At 36.7% G+C, this 19,224-nt stretch overlaps 1 protein-coding gene across 1 annotated transcript in view; it reads right to left on the minus strand.

Annotated features, from left to right (window-relative positions):
• PRKN (parkin RBR E3 ubiquitin protein ligase) overlaps positions 1 to 19,224 on the minus strand; it is a 568,831-nt gene that overhangs the window by 437,488 nt on the left and 112,119 nt on the right. The window contains exon 4 of the mRNA XM_030499430.1: positions 7,560 to 7,678. Coding sequence (XP_030355290.1) covers positions 7,560 to 7,678 — 119 coding nt within the window. The remainder of the gene's footprint in view (positions 1 to 7,559; positions 7,679 to 19,224) is intronic.

Below are 19,224 nucleotides of genomic sequence, written 5' to 3' on the forward strand. Positions count from 1 at the left end.
CAATGTTACACAAAACCAATTCAAACACAACTAATACTTTGGACAAAACAAGTGTTGCTCTGAGCATGGCATTATTCACTAGTCCAGGGCTCCTTCCAGAGGTGCCCGCTGACAGGACCAGAGGCAATGGGTACAAACTGAACCACAGAAGCTGTTATCTTGAATAGGAGGAAAAACCCTTTTACTGTGAGGGTGACTGAGTGCTGACGCAGGTTGCACAGAGAGGCTGTGGAGCCTCCATCCTCAGAGATATTCAAAAGGATATGGTCCTACGCAACAAGCTCCAAATAGCCCTGCCTGAGCAGAGGTGGGGCTGGACCAGGTGACCTTCAGAGGTCCCTTTCAACCTTAATCAGTCTGTGAGTTACTTCTGCTTGATATCACAGCAACTGCGAGGATCGGATATACTGGACGACATTTGTATTTCTAGGCATACATCTATCTTCTCTGGCACAACGGGTTTGTAAGACATTTAATTCAGAAACTAATGTAAAATTTCTCTGAAAGTAAATCTGGTAACTGTTTTACTTTTCATTTATGATTGTTGTCACCCAGGCTGGAGAAACTCACCTTAGGCTCCACATTAAAGGCCAGTTTTCTCAGCAGACGTGAAGTGATACACAACACTGAAGTAATTTTCACTCTTTCCAATAATTGGTAATTTTTTTTACCAGTTTTTAGAACACTTCATAATGTGTAATCTCACTGAAAATACATACTGTAATAAATATTATAAATCATGCATAGATAACTTGGAGCTTCTAATAGAATTAGGACTTAAAACATACTTTTTCTCCCACTAAAATGAATGAAAAACCTATGCTATTTTTTCAACACCGAGGCAAAACTGCTTTCTTTGCAAAGTTTATTCTGAATCAAAGAAAGAATTGCTGTTCTTGTCTTTTGGAATGGATGGAATAATCTTCATAAACCAAGTATGTATTCATTTTCATTTACTGTATATACATAAATTAAACAACTGATGTCCAATATAGTGAAATTCATCTCAAGGGATATTAGGAAAAGAAAACAAAGAGGTAGCCAAAAGCTTGAATAAAACTATATCAAGTTTTCTGAATCCTCCCAACTGTTCTCTTCAGATGGAGCTTAGCATTTTGGAGGACAGCCTCAAAGGCAGTGTCACTATGTAAGGCACGTGCAAGAGCGAGGCTGTCCTTTAAGGTGTTCAGTGTAAAGTGAGACTTGAAGCCAAAGAAAGAAGTGGAGAAGAAAGAATAAAATGGTTATAAAATACTTTTGCAGTCACCCAATTTTGAGCTTTCTTACTCCTATAATTAGTGCTGCAGTATCGTAAGACCAGGCCTCAGGAACATTTGTTGGAGCAGCCTCTCCAGGGTGTGGCAGGAGTTTGCAGAATCTAGCACATCACCAAAGAAAACAGATTTTTAAGGTAGAAATGTAGGCTCTTTTTTTTTTTTTTTTTCCCTTCTGATACTCATATTACTAAAAGCAATGAGGACACTGGCTGAGCAATGGCAGAGTAAGATGTGCAGACCCCACATGATCGTTCTTAGGAAAGCTCCACCAGTAATTCTGGATTCTGTGTCAGCTCAGAACTAAATTTATTTAATGCTGATGCCCTTCCCCAGGTCACTGCAAGCAATAGGAGAACAATAAGGAAGAGTGGATGACACAAACTCCTTATATGAGGATGGCACCTGTGGAACTACAGTAGAAATGCTAAAAATATTGGCCTCCTTGGTCAGGCCAATGAGTGATAGATTCTCCTTTTCTGTGATGGGAAAATATCCCTTTCTGGGACAGATTTTGTTATTGGAAACTGCTCAAATTCTCTAATGGATATGATAGAGGTTTTGTATTTACTTTACCATGGAACTGGACATGAACTACAAACACCACTAGGAGACAAGACTTACTATCATAATACAGTCCTGCACTAAGTCTCAGCAGTTCATATTCTGCAAGACTGTCACTGTCAGACCAGGTTATGAGAGAAACAAGTGCACAAAAAAATACAGCTCCCCGTGTCATTCAGGTAGGGAAGGGATCAGAACATGCCTGATTTCTCTCTGGCATCCTGGCACAGCTGGGCTTGGCCTACACAACAAAATAACTTATCTGTATCTTCAGATGTTCATTCACTCTCAAAAAACACTGGTTCACTGGGAAAAAAGAAAATTAGGCTTATGATTATGTTGACTTAATATAACTAATGCAGAAGGGTATCTTCAATCTGTGGACACCCTGGAAAAGAAGAGGTCCAAGAGTCCTTTTTCTCTGCACTTGTCTTCTCAAAACTGCAGTAGCACCAGTGCCCAGTGGTGGTAATTTAGATGTCAGAATTGAGACATTTTTCATTATTTAGGTAGATAGAAGCACATATATTGAATACATCTAATTTCCTGTAAGTACTACTTTTGTAGGCCAAGTGCAGGGAAACTAAGCTATTTTTGTACTAACACATTCATTAGCCGGAACCCAACAATAAATGGTTGCTTCACATTTGTTAGTTTGACAAAGGAGCACACATTACAGTGGTAACTTTCTTATGCACAGAACTCAACAGAAGTATTTTAACACATAGAGTTTGTAATGTGTAAGCTAAGATATATCAAAACCATTTTTATCCTCACAGCAAACACGGAATTTTGGAGAGACAAATAACTATGTCATTCAGTCTCAAAAATTCAATCACATTTTTAATATCTCCCCAGCTTTTGAATGAGATCACTCTTTATCACATTGCACTCCACTGGATGTTTATTTTACAGTTTAGCTTCAAATGCCAAATTGATTTTTTGTAACCTGCTTGCAATATTACCCCAGCAATGGTAAACAGCAGTAGGGAGAAGCTGACTCAGCAGCAAGGGCATCATAATTGCAGAAGGGCTACTTGTCCCTTTCTCTTTTTCAGTCAGCCTTGCTTGGATGCAGTAAGTGGTACTTCTTTCCTTCTCTGTCACCAAGCCAGGATACAGCTAATTAATTCCAGGAAAAATATGTGATCGGAAATGAGCAGTGGTGAGAGGTCATGCACTGTGGAATGGAGTTTCACAATGATATATTAAAGAAAGAGAGATCAGAAGTAAACTGCCTTTTTATTTTATATTACTGAACATCTCTTCTAAGTTTACATTCATTAAAAAGAAACCGCCTTACTTAAATAACTCAATTAAAATAGGAAGTATGAACTTGAAGAAAATTACAGTATTAAAGATCTTTCTCCTCCTAGGAAATATGAAAGTAGCAAATTTAAATTACTACACTATCATCTATTAGGAACACCACTTAAACTACTTTGACCTGTTATTTGTCAGTGACTAAAAGGCACTCAAAAGACTCTAGCACTTTTCCCTTGCGCAGCTGTGATGTACCACACAGCCCACGCTGACTGACAAGGTACCCAAATGACAAGCCTTTCATGGCGCCAGAGAAACAAAAATCAGTAAATGTCCATTTCTGTTAGTTTTAAGATTAAAAGTGATAAATGAAAGCAATTTCTCTAATATCACAATGGAAGAGCAGTTCTGCGGCAGAGACGGTTTAGCAAAACCTGTGAACTCAGGAGGCTCCTCTGGAGCCCAGAAGGCAGGGACAGCTATAGGACTGTCTGCACCAACTGCCGAATAAAATCCAAATGTGCTGCAAATTCCAGAAACTAAGTCTCATATCTGCTGCAAGGATTTAAATCAGATCTGAATATAACTTCCCATGTCTGAAAAGAGCTGAAATAATTATGTGAGCTATAAGGAACACTTGAAAACTACAGAAGCTACGCAAAACTCCTTTTGTCTTTGTACTAGAGGATATACTGAAAACTCAACCAGTACTACCGAGGATACAATGTGAAGATTCCAAGTAATGAGTCTTGAGTCCCCACAGTAGAAATGGCCTCACTGTAGCACCTGTGGCTGAGTATGGAGACCTAGTCTATTTACTGCACTTCAATCCAGATTCTTACTCTCGTTGAATATCTGACAAACCAGTCAAATTTTACTGTCTTCTATACCAGGAGTATGTCACAGAGTCAGTTACACTGAAAAGTGTACTTTATGTGTATAGCTTGGTGTATACCAATTTGCAGAATCAGGCCTTCCATTTGCAGGTATACGTTTTCTTTTTCAATATTGAGTTAACGCTATGAATGTTAACACTGCTATGGCTCAAAAACAATGGACTTTAAATGTGATTTCTACAATCAGGATTTTTTTGTAGTTCAGTTTGTTTGTTTCTTCCTGGAAAAGGGAATACCCTAATTAGCTGAATGATGGTTTCTGAAACAAATTGCAGCATTGTATGTATATGAAGTAAATAATTTAAAAGCTTAAAAGTAACAAAAAAAATAAAATAGTGTGAAACTAATGACTAACATTTTCAAGCTATTTGAACAAAGTTGTTGACAGGTTTGTAGGTGGTCTACATAAGACTCCCACATCCCAATCTTTCCAGACATCCTTTTGTGCTTGATTATTTAGAGAAACTAGGGAGAGGTCATAATTCTGCAGTGACTGATGTTTTCTTATAATTAAATCAACCTGGTATGTATCTCCTATAAAGCATTAGTTCATGAAACGTTCATAAAAACCAACCTAAGTGTCAACTGGAAAATTACAAATTTAATATTTAGATGGATGTCTTTGGTAAAAACAAAAACATTGGGCTTTTTAACTTCACAGAAATATAGTATCATAAATCTACTCTGAGCATCATGTATTAAAATAATGTTATGCAAACAGGCATGACAGTTAAATAAGGTTTTAGAATAAGACTGTTTAAATGAATAAGTAATATTTTAAAATGTCAGTCAACACACCATGAAAAAAGAAAGCTCAGTTTAATTAGGTTGGTCATTTGTGGCTTAGGTAGGAAAAGGATTAGCATGTAGAGTAAGTTAAGGCTGCCCAAATCTTTGTGTGGGTTTTACACAGGTATTCACTTTCATCTTAATAAAAGAATTAGTGTAACCAATGCTGGCTTACATGGTGCTTCGCTGCTTATGGCACAAGAGAGCTTATCAAGAACATTGCTGTTTTGACATGTAAAGGTCAGGCAGAGTTTACAGAGAATTGGGAAAAAAAAATCTTGAAAAATATAGGCTTTTCTAACAAATCTGGAGTATGGTGGCACAGACAAGCTCTTTTATAGGTTGCTTATGTCAGCTTTATTTTAATTAATTTCTCTGTAAAAGGAAAACAGTTGTAGTACCAGTACAGATGCTGTCTATCAGCAATCACTGGCATAGTCCCAGTGGGATTGGAGGGGAAAAATCAAAGGTTTGGGGTAGTATACTAACTTACGCTATTTTTTTTTAATATGTGCACAAAAGCCAAGTGCTTGACAGTAATATTTTCAGCCTGACATAACTTGCCTACTGCAATGCACTGAAGAAAGCAGAGCAGATACAACGCACTTTCTGGGAGGACCACGCTTTTGCCTAGCATTAATGCAGAGAAGTCTCTACACCATACTGAAAAGTAAACGGGACTTAGTACATATTTCAAGCTTCGCCAGCTGGAATTATTTTCTGTCTCCTTGGAAGATGAACCAGAAAGTGAGAAGAAAAGAGGCCACAAGGGCCAGGGACATGCCAAATCTGCACCTAACTTCATAACCACAGGACTGAGGTAGATGGTATGTATTTATAAAACAAATTGACTGTTGCATAGCACATTCATGACAGCAAGTGTGCTCATATTGCAAATACTGCACTTCGAAAGTCCTGAGGACTGCTAGCCCAAAGTGCTGGAATGGCACACTCACTGTCCTTAGTACTGTGCTTTGCTTCAATTGAAGAGGAAAAGAATAACAAAAGACTTTGTTTTGAGGAGAAAGTAACAAGAACCTTAAATACAAATTATTTTTGTAGACGATCATTTAAAAACTAAACCAGACAAAAATTACCATTTGATAATCTTTAAAAGATATTTCCCCTTTCTCTTTTGTATTTTTATGCTGAGGAACCTTCTCAAATCTTCTGAAAGCTGGGATTTTTTGAATCAATCTTGAAAATCGTCAGTCACTACACTACGAGTTTCCAGTTACCTTCTTTTCATATCTGCTGTAAAATATGCAGCTGCACTCTGCTCATTCAATGGGAATTATCAGCTTGTGTATATTTATTGTGTTATTGACCGTGTGTTTGCCAAAAGAAGGTAGACCCCTCATGCATTCCAGACAATCAGATACAAAAAGTGTATTTAGAATACGCCATAGTGGAACTTTTTATAATAGAGTTTTATCATAGAGCTATGATGAATTCTGAGGAATTCTTGGGAGACAATGAAGAGATTGTTTGTTTGGGTTTTTTTTAAGTCTCCAAAATGAAGGCTATTATTTAGCAGATAGTGTAAAAACTGAAAAGTTTGGGAATTTATCGAAATCTACTTGATACAAGGAATATAATGATTCCAAACCAAAAGGCACAAGTGGGATAGTAATAATTTCCAAAAGTGGGCATGCTGACAAAAGCCACTGAGTCTAGCAAAGGGCACATGTTTTGTGCTGCCAATGCAATACACAAAGTTCAAACTCATCTAATGATAACAGCAATGTCTTTCAGCACTCACTGCTAGTATTCAAGCTGAATACAATGTCATCTGTATTTTATCCATTACACCATTGAAAATGTACATTAGAGGCAATTTCTCTTCTACAGTTTATTCTTTTCAGTGAGAATATAGGATCCGGCTTTTTAAAGTCTCACGTACTATTACATGTAATGGCACTGAAGCAATGAGCTACATCAAGGACATGAAGCTGTAATTAACCACTTTAAACCACCTTGAAAGACAAATTTAAACACTTAACCATGTGCCAAATTTGAAAGCCCACTCCCAAACTATATCATGGTAAAGCTCAGTCGCCTGCAAAACTTAAGCCTCTTACAAATCAAACCTGGTTGACAAACACTGACTTATGAGAAAGGAAGGACTCTTATTCCCCAGTATACAACCAGTGAAATTCAGCAACACTTACAATGAAAAGCCCCTCCAAAACTTTACACTACTGTACATTCAAGTCAAACAACACTCTCTCATTCTAGAATGAAAACCAAGCTTGACAGATCTACTAACTTTCTGTGCCAGCACAACAACTTTCCCTTGACTTTACATGCAGCAGCTAGGTTGGAGAGATTAAGATTCCCAGCTGCAGAGCCACTTAATCTCAGCTTGTCTCATTCCATAATGTTCACAATCAAGACATGAATTGAGGTCTTTCTGTGGCCTTAACAATTGCTCCAAGCTATACATTACAGATGTATAAGCATCTGTAATTCCAAGTCTTTAACACACACACATTTGCATACGTGGTACATACTACCAGGTTAATCATTAGTTCTTAAAATTTAAAGCTAAGAGTATTGGAGCTGTAGTCTGCAATGTGTTCTTTATGTGAGCTGCAAATAATGGAGATAATTGAGTGAAACAATCTTTTGAATTGCTCTTCTAAGTTATGATCAGCAAGAAAAAAAAATAAGTAGAAATATATATATACATAGCCACATGTATGCAAATAGGTAACATGAGATATATCATTACCATATACTCCAAAGCCTTGAAGCAAACAAAAAAACTTACCCTTGCCAACGTCAATGTTCCTTGTTTACACTCACTGCAGCGGACCCTGAGTTTCCCAGGTTTCACAGATTGGCAGAGACTTTTGCAAAAAACATAGAAGCTGTTGTAACTAGCTGCACCTATCAGGAAGAAAAAACAAAAACCAAATAACAAAAAATGAAACTTTTTATATATACTGAAAATCAGCAACAAACTGTTCTGAGAGGTTTCTATTTGACTTGTAAGTGGTGAGTAAAGGAAAAAAAAGTTGACTAATTTTCAGGCCTGGAAACTGCTTTCTGATCATCTTACCTTGCCTGGTCTATTTCTTAACACCTTTCAGTAACTCCTGCTTCTTGATCAATAGTTACTGGTGAACTACACCATAGCTGCTAGAAAATGCATCCTGTCTTGAGTTTGAGCTTATCGCTGATGAGCACCAACTGTAATCTTTGGCAAGTCATCTATGAGATTAATTACCTCAGCTGTCCATAATTTGCATCTTCCTTCTAGTCTAAATTTGTCTAACTGCAAGTTTTAGTGAGTTCAAATTGCATGAAAATTTCCTTGGATGAAGTTTAAGAGATTGGTTTTACTGATATCACAGCAAGAAAACAAATATTTAATTCAGGAAATTTAGTTTTATTCATGGAAGACTGGGAACCATTTCTTTATTCTTCCTGGCAGCCGTATAACATAGCAAAGTTTGAAAACTGCTGCCAAGATATTAGGCCAAGTAAATTTTCAAGGAAAATTAAATGAAACACATTCTGTTCTGTTCTGTGAAACTGTGGAACAGAAGATGATATGCAGAGAATTGTGTAAGCCTGGGGCAATGCTAATGAATTTAATTTCACATGCAATCCTGATCACTGTTTTGAGTAAATCACTTTTTAGAATGTCTATTGCTATTCCTTAGAACATGACAGAAGATTCATTGCACGGTTTTAATCTAGACTAAACATCTCCAAGTTCAGAGTTTATGATCAGAAGCTGAACTGAGATCAGAAATTCTGAACAGATTTTTCCCCATATCAAAAGGAATGGTTGTGGAGATTTGACCCATGAAGAGTGGTGAACTTCAGAATCAACAGCACCCCCTTAGAGGTCAAGTTTTTCACTGTCTTCTTCCCCGTTCTCCTACTTCTCCCTACATTTATCAGCAATACACTATTGGCATATATTTGAATCCTACTGCAGTAGATGTGGAATACTATTTTAAAACATGACTGACTTGCTTTATTTTTACATGTCCTTCACATGATAAGGGTCAGACCCTGTGTTCTGCCAAGGAAAATACCTATCAATTTCGCATTATGCCTCTTCATAGATGTGCCACAACAAATGTGCAACTAGTTTCCAAAACTCAACTTCAGAGAACCATCTCATCCAAAAACCTTTTTTTCTAAGAAAAAGTATCTAAATGTCTTCAAAGCAGATGTACGCTGCTGAAAGAAGAATTTTTATAACACTTTTTCAAGTTTTCAGAAATGCAAGCTACACAGGAGTACATCAGTGATGTACCCAATATAATTTTAGCCAACTGATCTATCAAGTGTTTTCACTAGGCCTCCCTGGGGATCATTAATGATCACAGCAGAACATAAAGCATAACAGAATTTAAACTGAATTCAGAATATTAACATACATCCATACATTCATATACATAAACTTTTCATATGAATAAGTGCAACTTAAGAGGTTGAGAGCACACTTCTCAAATTAGTCAAAACCATAGTTTTGAGATTAAAATAGTTCAACTAAAGAAAAAAACATTTGTACTGAACTATTTAACGTATGGTACAATGTTGAGAGGTGAATCCAAACTAAAGATGACAAAATTTTGGACATTTGGATCTCTAGTCACTCATATTTTGCCTGAGGGTCCTAACAATAGGACTTATTGCACGTCTGGATTAGACTTTACTGGAGCTAGAATCCACAACAGAAATGTAAGCTACAGTATTGCAAATGAGGACAAGTACACTTGCAAATGATTGAATTTTATCTTTGGCGGTTCTTATATGCAGGATCAGCAGGTCAATCAATAAAACAAAAGGGCAGTACCTTTAGCACAGTTCAAAGGAAATGCTACATGAGTTAAGTAAGGAAGAATGCCATTGCTAGTAGAGACCCACAATAAACAAGACGATTTCAGCCAATTATTCCTGACTTGGTCTGAAGTGCAGTAAGTGACACCAGAGCTCTTTACCTATCTCGGTATCACCAGTCCTCTCCCATTGCTACAATTTCTTATGTGGGCAGTCTAATGAGACTTGACTTGACAATTAAAAGCACTTATCCTGAGTAGATCTGTGATGTCACTACTCACTGTTCTAATTTGGCCCTACTCACCTGCCATGACTCTAATGAAACCGTTTCAGTCAAACAGAACCATGTTATCAAGTACATAAGCTCTTACAGAATAAAATATCTTGTTAGCTGAGCTGACACTTTTCCAGATCCAGGCCCCCAATCACTGATGTCTTGCATCCCTGTCTCACATTTCATATCAAGTTTATTTCAAGCAGTAAACTACTTGAGAGAAGGAATCATGCTTTCTGCCTGCTTTGTGTTCTAAGCTCATTCCATCTGGACCCAGAGATACAATCATATTATTGATAATACTCTGCAAAATATTCATAGGATAGTATGGCATAAATCAGCACGACTGAATACTGCAGTAAAAAACAGCAGTCATTGGAGATGCCTAAAATGAGACACGCTGCTGATTTACTATAGAGCATAAATCTTATGCATTAGCTTGATACTTACTCCATGCAAAACCAGACTATGTTAGCTCAATATTCATTTTTGTTAGCACTTTTCATTTTTTTTCCTTTTTTTCATGAATATAAAAAGTATCCTGAACTGTAGCAGGAATGTGTAAATGGAGATTTTCAGCAAACCATTCACCATTTTATGCAGATGTGCTGATTTCATTCTCACAAAGTGCAGTTACATCATTAGGTGTATATCGTGAGCAGCATCACCAGGAATAGTGAAGACTGAATTAAAAATGCAGATGCTAAAAGTCAGCATACAGTATTACACTGATGGCCAGCATTAAACTCTTTACTAACTTGTTAATGTTACTGTGTATTTTAGCATGGCCCTTGGCTGCGACTTCATCCCCTTGAATCCCTTTTTCAGAAAGGGGAACTGAAAGGAACAGGAACAAAGAAATCTGCTTCATGCATCAGCTCTGACATAGCAATATCAACAAGAAATGTAATTATGGCACCGTGCCAGGAATCACTGAAATTGCTGCATAACCAACCTTAGAACCTCGTCCTTCCTCATTCAATCATGGTCTGTAAGATTTCATAAAGCTTCCCATTAATATTTTATAATATTGGCACTCAGCAAGAATGTGCAGACACAGCAAATTAAAAGTTGAAAAAACAGAATTCCCCTTATAAATGCTGATTCTGATACTGAACATGAGCATTAACACCATAAATAATTACATTAAATTACAACTACTAGTCTTCTTTGCAGTTACACACATTGGTGGACAGAGGAAGACTGAGGGAAAACCAAATGTGCTGTATGTGCACTTACTCTTTCCTGAGAAGATAAGGTCACAGCAATCTCAATTTTCAGGTCCACATTCCAAATATTTTTTTGTGGGAAAGGGTCCCATAATAGTCCCCTTTGACCATCAACAATCTAGGTGGTGATGTGGACACTCTTTAGCTTTCCCACACTAGCTGGTACATTAGCATGTCTTTTCAGAAGCTATTTACTTTGAGCCTCTTATCCTTAAAGATAAAAGAAACCAATCAGTTTTCTTTCCCTTTGCAGCAGGTTTTTGTATTGTTTTTCTGTTTCATAGGTTATTCAACCCCAACCCACTCTTACATGTAATACTCCCTAGAGCTCAAACTATTTCTCTTGGATTTTACTTTAAATCGTGTTAGGTGCAGCTCCCTAAGCTTGTCATAATTTTACAGCTAAAGACTTTGCCATGCTGAGCACAATAGGGTTCTTGGTCTTGTTCCCTTTCTTTTTTCTTTTTTCTTTTTTTTTAATTTTGAAGGTTATATTTCTGTTTATCTGTTCCCGTATAATATTTCACTTAACATTATGGGCGTAACTGTTCCTGGTTACTGTTCAGTCTATGATTTAAAATTAACCTCCAAACCCCTGTCTACTTTATTTGTTGTAGTCCATTCTGTCTTTATGTTGCTGAATACTGCCAGCCAAGTGCAATACCCTGTGCTGGCCTCTTCTGGGCAAAACGGTGTTTTTTTCTAGACTACATTTCCAATTTGCTGTGATCATTTTATGTTTCCAGGCTGTCCTCCCATCTATCTGCAGTCCCTCCTAGCTTGGTGATGTCTGCAGCTTTAAGAAATATTGTGTCTAGTCCATCCTCCAGCTTATTAATGATAATATTATTAATACCAGATGTAGGGCAGCCCCATTCAATATATCCCTCCTTTTTGATGATGAACTAGTAATAACTATTCCCCAGCTACAGATTAGTAGACAAATCCACAGCAGCCCTACTGTATTTTTATCTATATCTGGACTCCCAGTTTGCTAATGACAGTATCATGCTAAATTGTGAAAAACCTTATAAAGATGAATATATGATATCTACTGCTTTCTTCTCTCCACAGTTCAATATGATCTGGTTTTTGATAAATTGCTAGTTATTACTCTTGTTCTTGGATTCTTTCAGATACTTGCAAGTGTTAGATTTTTCCTCCAAGCATTATTAGGAACTTCCATTAAGCTTTTAGGTTGAAAATTCCTATACTTTTCCTTTTACTTCTAAAAGTAAAAGTAAAAATTTACTTTTTAAAAATATCCCCAAGTTCTCCCTCCGTTCTTCCTATTATTTATTTTCTGTGAGTTCTAGAAGTTATTTCAATAGTTTTGTGATTCCATTTAATAAGGAGGCCATTTACTTTTAAAGAATATAAATTATAGAAATGTCTCATATAGTAGCAAATTTAGAATTATCCATTTGGGAGCAAGCAGAAAATAAGTCTGATTTGTTCAAGGTTTTTTCTTGTTTTGCTTTTGTGTCTGTTTTTAAACTACAAAAAATATGTAGTACTGATATTTTCCTAACAAAATTTCCCAACAAAAAAATGCAGTAAAACATAAAGCAAGAAACTAATTGATCAAGAACAGCTACTGAAGGTTCCAAGACTTTCCAGAACTCAAAGCAGAAGTATGCATAGGCTAACTTACTGAGATAGCTCTAGTAAGTTATAGCCTCAGGTCAAGCTACAGTGTTAGAAATACATTATTTCAATTTTTATTACCTATCATCTATATTACCCATCAAGTTACATGACAGAAAAGATAGAGTAACATATTAACCTAAATTCATCACAACTCCTTTCTAATACATTAAGAAATAATGTCTTTAAAAACCTGAATTTAAGGCCTATGTAAATTGAATTACTCAAACTAAGTCAACAGAGGTGGGGTTAAGGACAAGTTTCATATCCTCCAGTGCTGGGAGACAGCATCTCTGTCAGTCAAGAATGGATGAGAGGTCAAAAAAAAAACCAACAGTGATTTTTTTTCTCTAGTACATTTTGTACTAAATAAGAAATAATTCCCAGCTATATTCATTATGAATACCATGTAATTAAAAGTGTGCCATGGTGCTAATTGCCACTTCTTCTACCAATGTTCTTATTTGAGTGAAGCCTGCAAGAGTTGGAGAAACTTAATATCTTCCCGCTTGGAAATATCAAAAGCGCGTCTGAGGGAAATAGTAGAGTAAGAAGATGACAGAAAAATCAAGAGAAAAGTGTTGGAGCAAGACAAAGTATCAGGAGTCACAAAAATATCCTAAGTATTGTAACCTCCTCTCCACAAGCTCTTCTGTAAGGATTTTTCCTTGACATTTCCACCTCAGGCTTAGTTATCTGTGTTCAAGTGTGCCAAAGGTACGCGGCCCACTATCATAACCTTGGCTTAGCCTTCTAAGGAAATGATCAAGTCATGAGAAAGAGCTGTGAAAAAGTCTGTAGAAGGATAAAAGTAAAATGGCAGAAAGAAGTGGTTGTGGAGATGGAGCCACAAGTCCCTAAGCCAAAAATTCAAGGGGAAAAGTATTAACACGGGTAGTTATAAAATCTCGAAGTAAAAAATGAGAAGGCTGTTCGATCTGACACTGTATGTTCAGAGCTTACAGTTTAACGATCCAAGACACACATATCACAGATTCATGTATTCTCATTGGTCTCCCTTAAAATCTTTCTCAATGTTTTTGCTATTAATTCAGATTCTGCTTTTCTCTTTAGTGTATTTTCTGTATTAGCTATTTGTTGATGTAGACTTTCAAATTATCCATAGAAAAGAAATGAGGAAGGTTTGAAAAAGCCACACTGCAGGTTGTATAAGATCAGACCAACTGCTTCCTCCTGTTTGGTTTTAGAGATGTATACAATAAATTGCCCAAACCTGAATATCAGAAGTCTGATATAGAATTTTCCTAGTTTAAAAGCAGGAGTGGGACTGCTTGATAGACAGAATTTGTTGTTCACTTTCAAAAACAATTTATTCATCATCTTATACCTCCAACATTTCCAGTAATTTTTAAACATAGTAAATTTAACAGGGACCAAGCTAATATGTATTGCTAATATGTATGAACATATACGTACTTGTACATGTGAATTACACATATATATGTATATTGTAAATGTATGAGGCACATAATTTGTTGGTGTATAACTTTAAAAAGTTTAATAAGAATTCAAAAAACAATCCCTATTTTGCAGTTTTCACTTTCAAATATCATCAGATAAAGCCATCTATTACAGGCTAGTTTTAGTAAAGTGCTTGGTGGTTTTCTCTGTCAAGTTTATTTAATTATGTTGCTTTCAGTGGCCAAAAAAAATACTAAGGAAAAAAAAAAAAGAAAAGATATGAATGCAAAAGACTGCTCATTTATGATCTCTGTTGGGACCTGTCTTCTCATCCCGGTGAGGAACCCTCTCTTTCTACTCGTCAAAGCTAATTTCTTCACAAATACCCCATCACAAAAACTAACTGTTCTCTCCTTTTAGTGTTTTATATAAAAAGAGAAAGTAGCTTTCTCTGATGCGTATCCCAGTGTTTTGTACTGTCTCCCCATTTAGATTTTTAAGCTCCTTAGGACCTGAATTACCTCCTTTTTTCTCTATTGTTAATGATGAACATGCTGTGGGAGCTTTATACATGTTAGTGATAGCACAGACCAATTATTTTGATATGCATGACTAGTTAATCAGAAAACATTAGTCATAATGACTATAGACCTGATCCTGAAATCTCTAATCAGTCAAAACACCTATTCTCATCCACATAACTGTTTAAGTGAATGAAAACTGAATAGGGATATTAGGAGCTAACCTACTGTTTTCATTTGAACTACATTTTCATATAGATGATAACGATAACGGAGTCTTTCCTTTAAGTCAGCTATTTAAGAGCGGACACGGCTACAGGAGTCTTTCAACAGATTGAAAATTACATAAAGCTAACGTTTCAAATTCCATTATATTTACATTTAGACTAGTTGTGATTTGTAAAATGCAGACTGACTGTCAGAGACCTCTCAGACCATTTTAGCAATTTGCAGCCATGTAATGAAAAATACATAGAAGTGAAGAAAAAAGGTATTTATTCAACTATCTTCACTTTAAGGACTTTGCTTGATTCAACACAGTAGGAGGGAAAACGTCTGCAATATAAGCCCAGCAGTCTCAAAGTAGTGAAAATTTCCATATAAAGCTAAATTATTATTTTTTTTTAAGTGTGGAGGTTGCACTTCTGCACTTAAAAAAAGAGACATAACTTAAAAGATCCCACTTACTTTCCAAAAATACAACTGGTATGCTCTGCCTTTAGCTTTCCTTTTTTAACTGTCCATCTTTACCTGCAAAGATTTCACAGAGCACATTGCTTTCCTCCCCAGACACATATATGCAGATGCACACATTTATAAAACTTTTCTACCTGTTGGTAATGATACTTATTCTTTATGATGCCTATCTAATTTAGACCATGAGAATGGCATTTATTTGACAGCTAGACTCATCTAAACAGGTTGTGTTATATTCTAGTGAGAAAAATGAGAACTTTTATGGTTTGATTCAATTCATCCTAAAGTAGATATGAAAAGATATAAATATGTCAGATAAATTGTGCCTAAAAGGGTCTGTTTCTCTCTGTTTTGGGAATTTAGGAATACTAGCTTTGGTAGAGACATCTATGCTGCAAATCTCTAAAGTAAGCTGAGATTTTGCACTATGGATAACAATATTAAATAGGCTAAACCTTAAAAAAATAAATCATTTTCTTGAGACTCAAATACGGTTTGCAAACTGTCTATGGATCTCAGGTAATTAAAGTATATGGAAAACTCAGATGTTCAGAAAAAGAAATTGACTTGTCACTGTTGCAAGGACTACAAATGAAAGTAAGAGAGGATATTAAGAGTTGCCATTTGGCTGAAAAGGGTGTAATGTCTCTGTGACAGGTAGAATATCAGAAGTACTTGACAAAGATGATAGAAGGGACATTTATTTTTAACTCCTTTCTTCTCAGTGAAAAATTTTTCTGTGCAAAAAAGCCAGGAGGCTTCTATTAACTAAAAATTTTAAAAATGCAAAAAAATAGCACTTGATCTATTTTAAATGTCTGGAATTTGGAATCGGGTAGGGACAACGTTTATTAGGCTTTCTCTTTCAAGCTTTATCATGAAAGAATCATCTGTTTCTGTTTTCTGAGATCCAGCATCATTTACATCCACACTCTTTCTTATTTCACCCAAATTCTCCCTTCATTATCTTGCTACCCAGCTAACTTCTGTAATTACCTTTCCCCCTTCATGTTTCCTCTCCTGATCTCTACATAAACTTCACCCTTCTCTTAATTCTCACAATATACTCTTCCCTCTTATGGTTTGCTCTCTGATTTTCAGACAAAGGAGCAAACTTGAACACTAAAGCTAGCATAGTTCATATTAACAATAAGAAGTGAAGTCAGCAAAAAAGAGATAAAAACAATTGTGATGATTCTGCCAGACAGCAAAACATAGGGGGAAAAAAAAAAAGAAAAAAAAGACAATTTAATGAGACTGCTGAAAGCCTAGCGAGTGATACACAGGAGACACACAGTGATACCTTGTACAGCATCAAAGTGTTCAAGATAAAGGATAGCAAAAGGTCTCCCTGCATATGTACTCCTCGCGCACAGGGAAACCACTAGGCACTAACCACAACATCCCCAGCAAAACCCCATCATGAGCTGGTTTCTACCCCATTAAAGGGACTCAGTGTGACCTGCAGTGATAACAACTGGCTGGAACTGGCTTATCTGTAGCTGAAGGCAGGGACTTCTGGGTTTAAGCCTGCACACATAAGGGGAAGAAAAGCTGCTCCAGAAAACCAAGTTTCGGTGTCACAGATCCTGCAGCGTAGGCTTCCGCATGAGCGGCAGATCCAGTCGAGTGCAGTTTCAGCAAATGATCTAAGAAATGTTCACAAATTAAAAGCCAGTTGTACTGATCAGCTCCAGCATGGCTCTGCTCTCCTCCTTTTTGACTTAGTGGAATTTGAGAACATGCACACTTGTTTGGGATTTCTGTATGGACAGCAGCATGCCAAGGGAAATACCCATGACTAGACAGCCCGACACCTAGAAATATTGAGCACTCAGGCGGTAAGGCGCAGCACAGCAGGGGAAGGAAAGGGAAGCCAGAAGCCAATGGGGATGTTATGGGAAACAACAGCCATGGTCTGGCCAACAGGGGCTCAGACCCACCACACCTCAGCAAGGCGAGCAGGGCAGGTATAGCAATGGTAATCCACAGACCAGTGGTCACCAAGCAAGTCCATAAGGATAATGCTGGTCCCAGGTCAGGCCAGGAAATCAAGCCAGCAAGTCAAGGTCAGGTTCAAGAAGATATACAACCAGACACCGCATACCTAAAAACACAGCCCAGGGATAGAACAAAGGTAAGGACTTGAGCTCAAATGCAGCTCCCAAGCCAACGGATCCATCAAGAATGGGTGAGATGGAGACTTCTGACAAGGCTTCCTGAAGCTCTTCCTCATACAGCTCTTCTCACAGAAGTCTGATTCAAGGTTACACAACTGCCCCATTTCACAGCTGGCCTTTGACACAACCAGTTAAACTCCAAAAGAGGGAGTGAGGTTGAAGAAGTTGCAGAGCTTTTGGTGCCTTCACACCAAGCATGTGATGTACCACATAACACCTGTGTTGTGTACAACAAGAAACTGACAGATCATGGAAAGGGTAAAATACCATGAAATAATCAGCTCCTTAATGGAGAATGCACCAGTGAACTCAGGAAAAGAATTAAAAGAAATTATATTTAAGTTTATAGAATGGATGCCTTCATCTGCAAATTGAAGATGAGATCATATCAGCTTATTTCTAGTTTCAAATATATGACATTTCACAAAGGTTCATCTGTATAGGGGATCATGCACAATTTAGGCAACCATCTTTTTGACAATACAGAATGTAAAATTAAAATTTGCTTTCTTGGTTAGTTTGAAATTGTATTCCTAGTGTTAGTGTGCAATCACAGTATCTAATTATATGTTTCTTTTGACCGACAGTTCAAATAACAGCCTACCCTCAGTCAAAATGATGGCTCTTCCTACTGAGCTTATTCTTTGTATCAGCTCTCTATTTACTTCTAGTGTCCAAATAAACCAGTTCTACTCAACTACTGTCACCCAGATACAGGTAAGCTAACATATCAGTAATAATTACCAGTAACAATGAAAGGCTGGTAACAAGCAGCAACAACAGTATTGCTGTTAGCTTTGTTATAGTGTCTGTTACCCTTTTACAAAACATTCTGGAAAAGTTCATTTTTTAGAGCACCCAAGGAATAAGTACTGAGGTGGCAAGGTTTATGGAAGATAATTAAGTTATTCAATGTATTAAAACATCAAAAAAGCTTCTTCGGCAGTTTCTTAATAGAAATTACACTGTTACTGAATAAAAAGGAAAATTCCCTTGTGGACAAGTAACTGGTTAAAACACAGAAAACAAAGGTCAGAAATAAATGATCAGTTTTCTCAGTGCAGTCCCAAAAGGAAATTGTGCTAGGACTTGAGTATTCACCATCAGAAAAGAGAAATGAACAGTGAAATAACAAAGTTGGCTGGTGATATGATTTTATTTAGGGTGGTAAAAATGAAGGCCAACTGGAAAAACCATTGAAGATTGCAGGATGCTGAATGACTAATAAAAAAATGAAAAATGAAATTCATTGTAGATAAATGTAAGGTAATGTACATGGGAAAAATAATTTTACGCAAACGGTGATGGTCTTGACGAGTTATTACCACACAGAAACAAGATCTTGGGGTTATAATAGATAGTTCTATGAAAATGTCAACTCAATGCTCAGTAGCAATCAAAAAAATAAATTGAATGCTAGGAATTATTAAGAGAGGAATAGAACAAAAAACTCCCACAGAAAAGAGTGTTGTACAAATGCCGTAAAAATCCATGGTGTGCTTCATTTTCAACAGCATGTGCAATTCTACCCTTTCCATCTCAGAGCAGAATATGGCAGAACTGAAAACATACAAAAATGAGTGAATGGATAATCAATAGCACCCATGCCAGAAGCATTTAAATAGACTGAAAAAAAATTAACAGTCAAAAGAGAATATCATGGAGG

This window comes from Strigops habroptila, chromosome 10, assembly GCF_004027225.2.
Source record: "Strigops habroptila isolate Jane chromosome 10, bStrHab1.2.pri, whole genome shotgun sequence".
Taxonomy (NCBI): Eukaryota; Metazoa; Chordata; class Aves; order Psittaciformes; family Psittacidae; genus Strigops; species Strigops habroptila.